Source organism: Psammomys obesus, unplaced genomic scaffold (assembly GCF_907164565.1).
Source record: "Psammomys obesus unplaced genomic scaffold, mPsaObe1.curated_primary_1811, whole genome shotgun sequence".
Taxonomy (NCBI): domain Eukaryota; kingdom Metazoa; phylum Chordata; class Mammalia; order Rodentia; family Muridae; genus Psammomys; species Psammomys obesus.
Genome location: NW_026596034.1, coordinates 21,141,078 through 21,155,089, shown reverse-complemented (window position 1 = coordinate 21,155,089; position 14,012 = coordinate 21,141,078). Strand labels below are relative to the sequence as shown.

At 49.8% G+C, this 14,012-nt stretch overlaps 1 protein-coding gene across 2 annotated transcripts in view; it reads right to left on the bottom strand.

The window, feature by feature from the left end:
* Positions 1-3,509: 3,509 nt before the first annotated feature.
* Positions 3,510-14,012, bottom strand: part of Ca7 (carbonic anhydrase 7) — an 11,730-nt gene continuing 1,227 nt past the window's right edge. The window contains exons 2-7 of one of the 2 annotated variants that reach the window (XM_055621544.1): positions 12,368-12,565; positions 8,304-8,422; positions 7,849-7,944; positions 7,684-7,746; positions 7,031-7,186; positions 3,510-3,789 (exon numbers count right to left, since the gene is read on the bottom strand). In XM_055621544.1, coding sequence (XP_055477519.1) covers positions 3,778-3,789; positions 7,031-7,186; positions 7,684-7,746; positions 7,849-7,944; positions 8,304-8,422; positions 12,368-12,565 — 644 coding nt within the window. In that variant the 3' untranslated portion in view covers positions 3,510-3,777. Of the gene's footprint in view, positions 3,790-5,816; positions 6,590-7,030; positions 7,187-7,683; positions 7,747-7,848; positions 7,945-8,303; positions 8,423-12,367; positions 12,566-14,012 lie in introns of those variants that run through there. The other variant, XM_055621543.1, reaches the window with a different exon arrangement.

Here is a 14,012-nt window from a genome sequence, read left to right as displayed (position 1 = left end):
ACAGTAAGATCCTGCCTAAAATGAAATAAAGAGTGAGGAAACTGAGGCCTAGAGGACAAATCACACTGCAGCGTATAGCAGACTGAAAGGCTGATGACGAAATCTCCCCTGTGAAAGTATTACTGTGTGTTCTTCAGTAGACTTAAATTCATCCAAAGCCCACGTCTTCACTGTGAATCAGGAAACTCAAATAGAAGGATTTGGGGCCCTATGGCAGGCAAGGAGGAAGTTGTTTGGGGACATGGGTCTTTCTGACACAGGAGACGCCCCTGAGAGAGTGAAGAACATTAGACTAGACGTCCTAAATCCTAGCTGCACCAGCGCACTCCGGCAGATGCTGTTCCCTCTGTGGCCTCCACTGTTATGTCTGTCTAATGGTGTCGGCTTCTATGCTCATGACCTTTTCTGGCTGAGGAAGTTATATACCCCGCAAACTCTACTCTTGAGCATTCAGTAGCAATGGTAGCAAGGTCTCACTCTCCTGCTTCACCAGGGACCTGGGTAAGTCAAGAGGCAGGGTAGGGTGCCCTTCAGGGAACTTGAAGAACGGGAGACCTCCCGGTCCTCCTCCATGAGAGCCTGAGCGACCTCAGGGGCTCACTGGCCGTAGGTGGTCCTTACAATGGCTGCCACAAGAGCACGGTTATCAGGAAGAAAGTAGCCAGCTCCTCATCGTCCCATCACCCTCAAGATGAAAACATGAGTACAGCTGGAGTGATTTAGGCTGGATTCACTGCTACACCAGGCTTGAGTCCATCCCACAGGCTGAGAAGGGGAACTGTAGAGTCAGTGACGGCACCTAATCAGACTGCCCTGAAGTTTCTTGAGGACTACATGCCCAGTGATGCCCAGTACTTCAAGTACCTTGGGAAAGTCTCTCTTCCTTTAAGCCAGCAGTCCTGCCAGTCTTGGACTTCTGGGGCCTCCCCTGGCCCTCAGCCAGAAGGGAAAACCTCCACCTGACATTGGTAGTCCCCAAAGCCTGGGACCCTCCGAGTCCCCCCAGACCTCCTCTTAGTGAACCCATGCTGTGGGCAGGAGCTGCTTTGCTCCCTGTCAGGCTGATCAAGTTTTCTCAACACAGGCAAGATCTTTCTTGAGGACACTGTCCCCCACCCTCAGCAGCCACCACAGGCTTCTGTAGTCAGCTCCTTGCCAAGTCTTGGTCTTTCTACCTGGGAACAAAATTTCTGCCAGGTGTTGAGGCAGGGCCATCAGGGCTGGAGCCAAATAGGGGGTGGACATGGTTCCTAGATGAGGAAGGCGTCACAAGGGAGGCAACTCGGCACTAAGTGACAATGGCTGATCTTGTGAAAGGGATACAACTCCAGAGCAGGTCTGATTCCTTCCTGCCTGGAGAGTTGTCACAGAAATTGTGCCAGTAGACGACCCTGTAATAAGTGATGTGGTTAGGACTGCACTATCTAGTGCAATCCCCGCTCGCCACATGTGGCTCTTGAGCAGTTGCAACTCAGCTCCTTCAAATAGAAAAAGGCCTGAAGGGTAAAACACACCCTATTCCAAAGGGTAGTACAGAAAATACTGTGAAATATCTCAATCATAGCTTATGTTGATGGTACATAGAAGTGGGAATGGTTGGAATATAGTTTAAGCTAAAATAAAGCGTATTTTTATTCTTGTTGCAGTGGTAGAGACTTGAACCAGTGCCTTAGATAGCTGGGCAATTGCTCTACTACTGAGCTACACCTCCAACTCTAAAATTTATTATTATTAGACTTATTTATTATGTAGACAATGTTCTGTCTGCATGTACACCTGCTTGCCAGAAGATGGCACCAGATATCATTATAGATGGTTGTGAGCCACCATGTGGTTGCTGGTAGCAGGACCTTTGGAAGAGCAGCCAGTGCTCCTAAACCCTGAGCCATCTCTTCAGCCCCTAAAATTTATTATTAAAATGACTTGTTTGACACTTGCTTAGCATGTTTGAGTTACTAGTTTTATCTCCTGTATGAAAACAAAACAAAAGACTATTTCCATTTCCATTTTCTATACAGTTGTACAAAAAAATTGAAGCTACAGATATGGTTCCCGTTATGTCATTTCCATCTTTTACAAGCTTTGGAGAGCTTGAATGATATGTTCTACAGTGCCTGCTCTAGGGTTTGTGTCCCAAAGAGACGAATGCCTTCTCCTAAGCCCTGCTGTGGCTTGGGGACAAATGCCAGAATATTTCGCGCTCAAAGACTCTCCGTACTCTTCTCCCTGGCTTGTGACAGTGAACAGTACATTCTTTGAGAGCAGCTTAGCACTGGTGCTGAGGCCTATGGGTGCTATATGTCCCCCGAGATGTCCAGGTTTGGCTGATATTGGTGTCTGCCCTTCCTCTCTGTCCCCAGCCAACGCCAGCTACAGCCAAAGGGCCTCTGCTACTTCAACACCTATCAACTCCAACACCAGCTGTGTTCCCCCTTCCGGGCAACAACTCTTGTCAGTTTGCTAGTTACCTCATGTGACAGGAGCACCTTAGAGAGTGAGTGTCCACAGTCAGCTGAGTCTGTAGGGGATATTCCCAGGTTTCTGCAGCTACAGCAGCTGTAGTAAAAACCACAACACTGGGAGCAAGTTCTTTTTTTTTTTTAATTTAATTTAATTTTTATTATTAGTTACATTTTATTAACTCTGTATCCCAGCTGTATCCCACTCCCTCATTCCCTCCCAATCCCACCCTCCCTCCCTCATCTCCTCCCTGCCCCTTTCCAAGTCCACTGATTGGGGAGGATATCTTCCCCTTTCATCTGACCCTATTTTATCAGGTATCTTCAGGACTGGCTGCAAAGTCCTCTTCTGTGGCCTAGCAGGACTGCTCCTCCCTTGGGGGTGGGGAGGTCAAAGAGCCTGCCATTGAGTTCCTGTCAGAAATAGTCCCTGTTCCCCTTACTATGGGAAACCAATTGGTTACTGGGCTACCACGGGCTACATCCATGCAGAGGTTATAGGTTATATCCATACATGGTCCTTGGTGGAGTGTCAGTCTCAGAAAAGACCCCTGTACCCAGATATATTTGGTCCTTGTGGAGCTCCTATCCTTTCCATGTCATACTAACTCCCCTTCTTTCATTTGATTCCCTGCACTGAGTAAGTTCTTGTAACAAGAGCTTGAGACACTGTTAGCTTAATGACCACTTTGCCTCCCCATCTCTCAGAGAAAAGACCTGCTCTGGTGTCTTGGATTTGACTCCTCTCTGAGGTATTTGGGAGGGAAACCTGTAGCCCTAGCCTGGACGCAGATTCAATTGTGTGTCTCTGAGGCCCACCCAGATCATCCAGAGATTTCTCGGGTCTTGTGAGCAAGCAGAACCTATCTTGTCTTGTATCCTTGGCATGCACTGAGGATCTTGTTCTGGATGAAGATTCAGGACCCTGTCCTAGGTCCCTGGAAGTCAGGTTTGCATTCCCCTGAGGGCATTTGGGATCCCTCTGGGCCATCCCATTTGGATGGAAAGGGTCAGATTTTAGGCTGTGATTATAACATAAGGAGGCCACACTGGGTTTTAAAATAGTTTTAAATTTAAAAAATGAATTAAGAGAAACGACTCGTGGAGTGAGGCTTCTTGGCAGCCTTGGGATAATTATAAAACCAGCTCTAATTTTCCAAGTCCCTCACAGTGCCAAGCCCAAGGTGCCACAATCCCCAGAGAAGGAGGCTGGACGAGGTCTTTTGCACACCTCCGGGAGGACATCTTCCCTCCTTAGATCTAGATGCAGGATAGTGGTCAGACGGATCCATGACAATGCCTGCTCTGCTGCTTGTCTTCATAACCTCCCCTGTAAAATGGGGGTGACAGCTGTTCTCAGACAGTAGGGAGGTCCTTTGTTGCTCTTACAGTTCACCCTGATGGCTTTACTTCCCCCTCTGCCAAAGCTCCCCACCCCTAATTGGAGAAAAGATGCCTCCAGATACCTTCCCTGACCCTTTCTTTGTTCCTGAAACCTGGCGAAAGAAATGAGCCTGAATTCAGGGCACAGCTGAGCCTGGCCCTGTGTGTGGGTGGCTGAGGAGCCTCCCATCTTTTCTCCCATCTTTCCAGAGGCGGAGATGCCCTGAACTTGGGAATGAGGGGTGGGTGCAACAGGTGAGCAGCACTCTCTCTTTTTTTCTCTCCCTTTCTCCTTTCTTACCTTTCTTCTTCCTCTCACTCTTCCCCTCCTCCTCTTCTTCCTCTCTCTCTCTTTTTATAATATTGTGGATTGAACCTAGAATCTCATGCATGCTAGGCAAGTGCTATATCTAAGCCACACCTCCCGCCTTCTATTGAGTTTTTAATTTTATTTTCATTTATTCTTTGGAAATTTCATATACGTTTAGTTTATCTTGATCTTATCCACCTCTCTCCAACTCTCCTGGGACCTACCGTTCCATCTTGTTCCAGACTTCATGTCATCATCATTAATGGCCCACTAAGTCCAATGAATGTTGACCAGGAGAGAATGGATGTGACGGCATACACTGGATCATGAACAACCCATCAGTAACCACACCCCCAAAGAAAAACAGTACTTTCCCTCTTTCATCAGCCACCGACTACCTACAGCTCCTCAAAGATGGATGGTACTCTGGAGGCCCTCTCTCCTCCTCCCTTTGCTTTCCACTTTGAGACAGAGTCTCACCGAGTTTCCAGTCTGCCTCTGAGTGTGCAGTCCAGCAGATCTTGAACTCCCTGTTCCGCCTCAGCCTCCGAAGTTGTCAGGACTTCAGGCCCACGCCAGCCTGGCAATCTCCCTTCTAACCTTTCAGAATTCAAAGCTAGAAGCCCAAGGCCCAGAGGTAGTCAGATAGAATTGTTGACCTGGAAGTGCCTTTCTGGTATAATAAAAATGACAAGAGCTACGGATGTGGTGAACAGGTGACCTGCCATCAGCCTCTGCTAACCCTGCTCTCAGCCAGCCTCTTTGTCCCCAACGTGCCCCTCAGCTGTCCCTCCCCAACTATGGCCAAACTTGTGCTTTCACTGCACTGGTCATTATCCTGTGTCCCCATCTTCACCCCAGCCCAGCCCTTACGCCTCCTTGGTCCTTTCACTGTCTCCTGCCCAGTTGCCTCATTGGGGCCTCAGTGTTCACTGAGACTCTAAACCCAAATTCAAGCAGCCACAGCAGCTCCCTGGACTAGAACTGGCACTGGAAGGAAAAGAAAGAAGTACTTCTGGGGTAAATTTAAGGGGACACTCATTTTCAGGGTTTTGTAAATACAAAGTTTAGAACTAGATTTTTGTGCCACCTTAAATTTTCCTTCCAGGGCTGGTAAATATGGGCATCAACTCCTCCCAGGGTTCTGTCCTACCTTCTCCCTGGAGACACTCTTTGGCCTCTTCTTTTTCACCAGTCCTCTGCTTTTCTCTGTCTCCTAGCCCTTGCTTTCTCTCCTCACACTGCAGGAATCTATCCCATCTGCACATCCGGCACTGCCAATAGCTCCTCAGTAGTCTAGGCTCTCCCTGCAAACCCTTGACCTGTGGGTCAGCCCTGCAGTCATGTTAGGCTGCTCTCATTGGGGAGTAGAGTCTTAGTGAACACTGTGACCCCAGTGCGGGAACCAGGCCAGCAGCAGACTGTGAAAAGGGCAAGGTATAATGGGCTGGGGGAAATGGGAGAGCGGCTCACACCTGCTTTCTCCTCCACCTCAAACTCCTTCCTGACTCGGAATACTGGCTAGAATTGCATTTCACCAAAAGAGAGAGCCTCTCCTTCCTTCTGCTCCCACAGCTTCTGCCCAGTGCAGTTCCGCCTTGACCCACTATCAGCAGCTCCCCAGAGCCTAGGACATTGCTGGACAGAGCATAGGTACTCAGGTGGAATTTGTTCCATGAATAAATGAATTTATTTGTTAGTACATGAATGGGTTGTTATGTAGGTGGCTTTGGTGGCAGGGTAGGAACAAAGGGAGACAGTATATAAGCTATAGCCAGGGCCTGCCCGTGGCAGCAGATGGCTGGAGGAGACCACATCGCTTCCAGCATCTGGGTGCTAATTTAATGGCCTGGCAGTGAGGTGCATGTATGGCAGAGGCCTGCAGAAGAGGTAATGCAGAGTGGGCAGCTCTGCCCACCTCTAATTATTGCTTTAGTCTTTATGGCAGAGACAGCTGCCTACCCCAGGGAGCTGTGTCTCAGCCATCACAGTGTGAGCTTCAGTTGGGGCTGCTGACATAGCCAGCAGGGAAGACAAAAGGAAATTCTCAGGGGCCTTTGGGTCTCGGGGAACAGAGGCAGCCCAGGAACGTGGACTCTGTTCTGTTCCTGTTCTTTCAGCCCCCAGGGAAGCAGGAGGGTACCCCCAACTCAAGGGTTCCATCAAAACCCCTCCACTGTGGCCAAGGAGCAAGCCAGCTGAAGGAGGGCCTGTAGCACACCCCCGGGAGCGAGCCTCAGATGGTTTGGTGTCCGCTGACATGGAAGCCCTTGGGAAGATGGTGCCCCAGTGGCTGGCTGGGTAGATGGGAAGTTCAGGCCTGGAAGGATGCTTTGACCACTCGGCCCTTCAGGGGCTGTGGTGGCCGGAAGTTATTCACCATATGGATCCTCTCATCATCCTCTGAGGTGAAATGCAGGCTCCGAAATTTCTCCATCTTAAGGCAAAAATGATGGTCAGGGCAGGGATGAGTGCCATACTCTGTGATCCCAGAGGCTGTTCAGGAAGTTTTCTGCCCTTCTGCTTCTCCCGAGAGGCTCCACTCTCTCTACCCTTTCTTTTTTTAAGAGTCAACCATAGTTATTTGCTTCCTAACAGGCCCCTGAACATGGAACTAGAAGGCCTATTCCAATCTTGTCTAGCTGAGGCATTTAGGCAATTGCAACTCTCAGACCGCAACACAGTAAGAGTGATCCCAGGATCACTTCCCTTTCTGCCATGGTTGAGTCCTCAGGACTAGCAGCCAAGCTGACATTAATCAAAGAGCCTATGGTTTAGTAGTCAAAGATGGGAGTCAGATGGGAGGGCCTAGGCTACATCTTGCTGTTTAGAAGTCATCCTGCCAGGGCTGAATTCTGAATGCTCTGGGAGGACTCACCTGCCTCTCAGAGATTCTGATGGGCTCCCGGAGCACAATCCAAGTGACACTCTCGCTGAGCGGGGGTGTGGTCAGGGAACCAGGATAGGTCCAGTAGTGCCGGCTGGTGGGCAGCAGGCACTTGGGGTTGAAGCAGTTGAACTGGGCCTTGGTGTCCTGGGCAGGATGGAAACCCAGTTCTTAGCACAGACTCCTACAAAGATCAGCCCAGAAGCTTCCTTGCTTGGTTCTGTCAACAGGATTTGGGCCTCTTTTTGACAGGATGATGCAAATTGTGGGTAAATATCTGGGACCCCAGGTGCCACCTCCCAGCCAGGGTGAGGCCCTTTCATTTGCTTACATGTAAAAGCTGTGGCTTCAGGGGCTCTCTGGTCATCATCGTATTCATGCCCTTGCCTTTGGATGCCTTCACTGGGATGATTTAGCGGGCCACCATCCATAGGATCAGTTACTACCAGCTTGTATGCTAAGCACCCAGGGGGTCCTAATGAAGGAGGCCAGGTGCGTGGCCCAAGGAACCAACCCTCACCCAGGGTCTTAGCTAGGGGTGCTACCAGAATGCAAAAGTGAATGGACCACTCCATGAGCCAGTCTCAGCCATCCTCTCTCCCCAGCTGGCTGCTCCCGATAGGAACAGCAAACCCTGGTCTCACCTTAAATCGAACCATGTAGAGTGCATCAGTCAGGCGGTTCATGCTCGGGTGCTCATCCCCTGTCTGTCCGGAAGAAGACAGTCTGAGCTCCTGATCCCTTCATTCCCAAACTAAGGGCACATGAGCCTCCCAGACTCTTCCCAGCCCTGGGGATCCACCACTCACCTCCAGGAAGACACCAACCACAGCCAGGCCATCAGGGGCTGCAGCTGCCTCCCCAAAAGTGCTGTACTTCTTGGCATTCCAGTGAACCAGATGTAGCTGGAGAGGCAAGAACAAGCCAGGCTAGGCCGGGGCTGAGTGCCTCCAGGAGCAGCAGGGGCATGAAATCAGTCTCTCCCTGCTCCCCATGTAAGGGGTGAGGCTACAAGCCCCCTAATGCCAGGATCCTAGGGAGTCCCCGGAGAACCACAGATAACACCCATTCTGCTCTAGCTCCTTCCAGGATGCACAGTGTGGACAGCATGCAGACGGGGAGGGAGGCCTATCCCAAAGGCCCTGGGTGTTCCCCAACATGTTAGCCAGAGCCCCTGCTCCAGGCACCCTCGAGCTCCTATCCCCACTGTCCCATACACCCTCCTTCCCCAGGCAGCAGAGGGATGCAGCGAAAAAGACCTCACCTCGCTGGGGAAAGACTTGCCATCCACCGTGTGCTCCGAGCCTACATCACGCTTCTTGCCCCAGTGGAAGTGGAGCTGCTTGAGACGATAGGGCCCTTCCAGGGGACCCCCAGTCACCACTGTGGGTAGAAGTAGGGTGTAGCCATCCATATGGGAGAGCATTCAGCTTGGTGAGTGGCAGTGCCAGAACTCAGGCAGTCCAGGTACGGACTGTGTGTGTGAGCGTGTGGTGTGTGAGCGTGTGGTGTGTGTGTGTGTGTGTGTGTGTGTGTGTGTGTGTGTGTGTGTGTGATGTTGGGGATCAAAACCAGGGCTTTATGCATGTTAGACAAACACTTTGTTGGTGAGTTACATATTTATTGATGGACTCCATAATTTATCTATTTGGCTACCTTGGGGATTGAACTTAGGGCCTCAAATATTCTAGGCAAGCACTCTAGCACTGAGCTTTATCTCTGACCCTTTTGGACTCTTTTGTTTTGAGGTAGGGTCTTGCTAAGTTGCTAGGCTCACTTGAAACTTATTCTCTTGCATCAGCCTCCAGAGTAGCTAAGGTTATAGGCCTATACTGCGAAGTCTGGCTAGGGGCTATATTTTTCATGTGGAAATTTTGCTGGATAGGACATGGGCCAGTCCTAACAGTCCCTACGATCTGACCCCCAGTCTGAGTCAAGGCAGAAAGTGTGACAGCCTTCTGCATATCTAAGGAACCTTTTCTGATAGAGCAGGGCTCCTCCCAACTCCAGCCAGATTTCCTGCAGAAGCTGGGCTCCTGCCTCTCAGACTCTCTGTTCCCAATAACAATAGGCATCCCATTTCTGGAGCCGTGACCCAAGGCTGAGTTAGAACAATTATTTTTCTAGTTATCTTAGTAGTTCAGGAGGGACAGAATTTATTTTTAGACCAATTTTATCTTGTTTTTATTACATTTTATTTTAGTTTAGTTTATTTTTTGAGATAGGGTCTCTCCAGGTAGCTCAGGCTGGCCTGTAATGCACTATGTAGACAAGGCTGGCCTTGAACTCACAGAGATCTGCCTGCCTCTGCCTGATTAAAAGAGTATGTCGCCATGCCTGGCTGGACCTATTTCATAAAGGAGGAAACTGGAGCACGATCACGTAACAAGGTGCCGAGCTACAGTGCAAACCCATAGCTTCGCTTCTGTGACCCAAACACCTAAATACCCACCCAGGCTGGGTTGCTTCCCTACAGCCTGGAGCCTCACCAGAACATGGCACTGCCTTAAAACAGGAGGCCAATTCCTGAGAGTACCTCCCGGCACAAACGGTCTCAGGGCCTCCTAGGGCATCGCCCTGTACAAACAGCCTCTTTGGAGAGCCCCGGCCAGGCTGATTTTGTAACTTTCTCACCTTGATAGCTGGTGATCTAGGGCTACACATAAGGCCTCTTGGGACTGATAGAATTTCCAGTTGAAAGTGATCTGTTGGTGGAGAGGCCCTAGCTAGGCCTGAATGTAAGCTCCTGGATCAGGTGACAGCTCATAGCTTAGCATTCCACCAGGCCCCTTCATGATGGGTGACCAGGACAAAATCCAGAGGCCCATCTCCTCCTTATGTCAGAAGCAGGCTATCCTGGGCCATAGTACAGGTAGACAAAGGGAATCAGGGTCTGGACTTGGTGGCTCTGCACAGAACGCTAGACTTTTCTGTAGTCAGGAGACTTCCGGATCTACCTGCAGGGTTCCTCCTGTCTGAGCTTACCTCTCCTAGAACCCTACAGCATGCTGCCAGAGGGGTGTCCCCCTTCTCACTTTATATCAGTGGTTCTCAGCCTTCCTAGTGTTGCAATCCTTTAATATAATTCCTCATGTCGTGATGACCCCCAACCATAAAATGATCTTCATTGGTACTTCATACCTGTAATGTTGCTGTTTTGAGATGTAGTGTAAATATCTGTGTTTTCTGACTGTCTTAGGCAACCCCTGTCATTCGATCCACAATAAAGGGGCCGATGCCCACAGGCTGAGAACAGCTGCTTTATATGATTACAGATGCCCTGCTGTTCACTGTGAACTCTCTAAGTATTTGATGCTCTGTGAGTATCAGCCCACGTGACCTGCAGAATAACCTACAAGAGGTGGTAGCAGAGCCCCATCTGTCTTCCTGTTTCCACTGGCGCCCTAGCTCCTCAGGCCTAACAAGATAGTGGAGCCCCAGCATGGCCTCTAGTGGGAATCCTCAGAGCAGTTATCCAAATCACTAAAGACTATTCCCTAAGGTCTCTGCCTAGGAATTCACCTTGGAAACCTGGACTCTCGTCCTAAGACAAAAAGGTATATTTGAGTTGAACCTTTGAAGGCTGTTTGAAGGGACAGCATGAAAACTGCTCCTCCATAAACTGTCATCCAGGGTCATCTAGAGTTGCCTTCCCAAGGCTCTAGACAAAAGACTTTTTTTAGAATTCAAAACTAGGTACTATGTAGTCTCTCTTTTCTAATGCTCTGCTAAGCTTACTTCTGTGAGAACTACAGCTGAGCCTTTTTTCCTTTTTTACTGCCCTGCCAGGGAACTCTGAGCTAAGCAACTAGCGTCACTCTCCTTATGAAAGCCTTTCTTTTCTCTTGATTTTCTGTTTGACAGCAAAGTTCTCTTGAGTGCTTTCACTGAGTAGGGGGTGGGGAAGAGTAAAGAAAAAAAAAATCATACTTCCTTAAGCCCTAACAGGTTATCTTCTCACTCCACTCTCTCACAAACCCTGTGATAAGAACATGCCTTCACTAAAGAATTTGCCTGGGAAATTTATCTTGGAAATCTGGACTCTGGTCCTAAGGCAAAGAGGCCTTGGAAAGCACTGACACGGTTTCCTGCAGGCCTTTCTCTGGTCCATGATCGTGAGGACCTTCGAGGCCATGAAGGAGTTGGAGAGATCTATAAAGTCGGAGCAGGCATGTTCCAGTCTGCAAACTGCTTCTTCATAAACTGTTTTCTAGACACCTTGTCCGTGTCTGGGGCTCTGTATGCAGACTTTTTTTAGAGTCAGTATGAAGCGGTGCTTTGTCTTTTGCTCCTGGAGATCTGCTAGGCTTTCTCTCTTCTGCAGCAAGAATAGAGGTTTACTGAGCCCACGTGTTCATAACCCATCTGACGGGGGGTGGGGGGGTGGGGGGCGGGGAGGGTTCTTCTTTCAGACAGGGTCACTAACACAGGCTTGTCTCAAACTCACTATGTAGCCAAGGCTGACCTTGAACTTCTATGCATCCTGCCTCCACTTCTAGAGTTCTGGGATTAGAGGTGTGTACCACCAAACCTAGCTTTTATGAGATGCTGGGCCTCAAAACCAAGGCCATGTGCATTTTTAACTAATACCATACACTGAGCTGTATCCTCAGCCTCAGCCCCAGGGCTATGTGCATGCTGGATAAGGGCTCTACCACTGAGCCTCAGCCACAGTAGGTAATAAGTTCTTGGGAAGACTAAATGAGAGACTGACAGAATTCTTTTTGTTTGTTTATTTGCTTGTTTTGTTTGAGAAAGGGTTTCTGGCTGAAACTCACTCTGCAGTAAACCTGGCTAACTTCCAACTTAGAGACCTGCCTGCCTCTGCCTCCTGAGGGCTGGGCTTAAAGGCAAGCATCACCACCACCACTACCCAGCTGAGGCTGCATGAATTCTAGCATGTATTTGGGCACACAGAACACTTCATTCCCCTCCTCTTCCTTTTGGGCCTGGCCTGATCAGAGGAAAGAATGCTTGGCCCTAGGCCACAGGCAGGTTAGTGAGAGGCAAGGAGTGAAAACAAGCCTCATGTGAGGCTCTCAGAGAAAGGGAAGGAAGGGAGTTGGCATTTCTTGAGTTTTATCTGTTTTATGTAGGACTACAAACATCATTTAAATACTTCTTCACTGCCCACTCTAAGACTCTAGAGACTAGATCTTAGCTCCATTTTATGCATTGAGAGACTGAGGCCGCGCTCCAGGCTTTACTGCAACTGGTGAGAGTTCGTAGAACTTCACTTCCCTACCACAGCAAGCTGTCCCTCCTAAGACTGCCCTACCCATGGTGAGGGCCCGGGGAGGGGGAGGACTGGTGCCAGAGGTCACTTACCAGTTCTGTCATCACTGTCATTGAAGTCTACCTGGACAGAGTGGCCATTGTTGCTGATGCTCAGGGATGTGCAGGCCTCGTAGAAAAGCTCTAATGGCTGCAGGCTGGGTGAGTATACAGCCTGACTAGATATGATATTGATGGGTGACTGGCGATCTCCCTGGGCAATGGGATACAGCTTGTGCCAATTTGAAGGGCCTAGAGGTAGAGAAGGGTCAAGGACTCAGGTCAGCCAAGCTTTGGGGGACACAACCCCTGAATCCTAATCCTAGCTTTGTCACTTCTTGATTCACCCTCCCTTACCTTGTCTGAGAAACAGCCTCTAAAGCTCTCTCATTCCCTTGCCTGGCACTGATCGGAGCCCATAGAAGCACTATAGGGCAGGGACCATAACACAGCCATAGGCTCAGAGGTGGTTCCAGACAGTAAATCCACCCAAATCCCCAGCAAATGCTCAGGGAGGCCCTTGGGTATCTGAAGCCTGACCCTATGAGGAATTTAGCCTCTTCCTGTACCCTGAGGGACTTAGTGCAAACTTGGCTCTTGGAATAATAAAAACTTGCATCAACCTGGCTTTGGGTAGGTGACGTGTTTTCTCTTCACCACCACAACTTTATAAGGTAGAAACCAGCATGATGGTCAAGTCATGGATGAGAAACCAAGGGTCCGTCATGCATGCTCACCCATGCATGTATGTGCCCCCAGCATGTCACGTGCACAAGGATAAACGCATAGCACGTGTAGAGACTACCTCTACCTATCTTCCCCAAACTTGTGCTAAAAGGTCCACATAGATATTCCTACATGTACACACATACATAACTATGCCGTGATCTGGGGTCAGCAACTCAGAAAGCTCCAAGCTCTCCCAATAACTGCTCCCCCATCCCTGCTGACTGTATCTGACACGCAGACATATGGAAGCTCACACATAAACACCTCCTATTGGAATCCCCATGAAGGGACCGCAGCAGAACACATACCCATGCACACATACACCTAAGAATGCCTGTATGCACACACACACACACACACACACACACACACCTGCGTGCACACCCACAGGCACCCACCACCTGCCTCCCAGAGGCTCCATCTGCAACGGGGAGGCTCAGCATCTCCCTGGGGAACATCCTGAGATGCAGCCTATTTTTAGAGCTACTGCCGGCTGGTGCTTCTCCCCCTTTTTTTGGCTTCTTAAGTTTTCCCGAGAAAACAGCAGCAGGTGCCGGCAGAGCTGTGTCCCCAATGGATGACTCAGAATGGTGGCCCAGCCTTACTGGGTTATTTTTGAAGCCCTGTGAGCGCTGCTGCATTTGAGCACCTCTGTCCTCTGTCCTTCCCTTTCCCCGAGCTGGACTGCCCAGGTCTGGCGGGGTGAGGGGTACGTGCCTGAAGAGAACAAGCTGTTCAGGATGCTCAGGCACAGAGCTAGAGGACAAGACTAGAAGAAAGGTTAGGGACGGGGCACTGGGTCTATGGGGGCGGCAACGAGGGGCGGGGGAAGGACAGGGGAGCGGCACATCAAAGCGGATCCAGTGCATGCAGGGGGGAATGGTCTTTTATCAACCTGGCTTTTCTCTGCGTCTCTCTCTCCATCTCTCTCTCTCTCTCTCTCTCTCTCTCTCTCTCTCTCTCTCTCTCT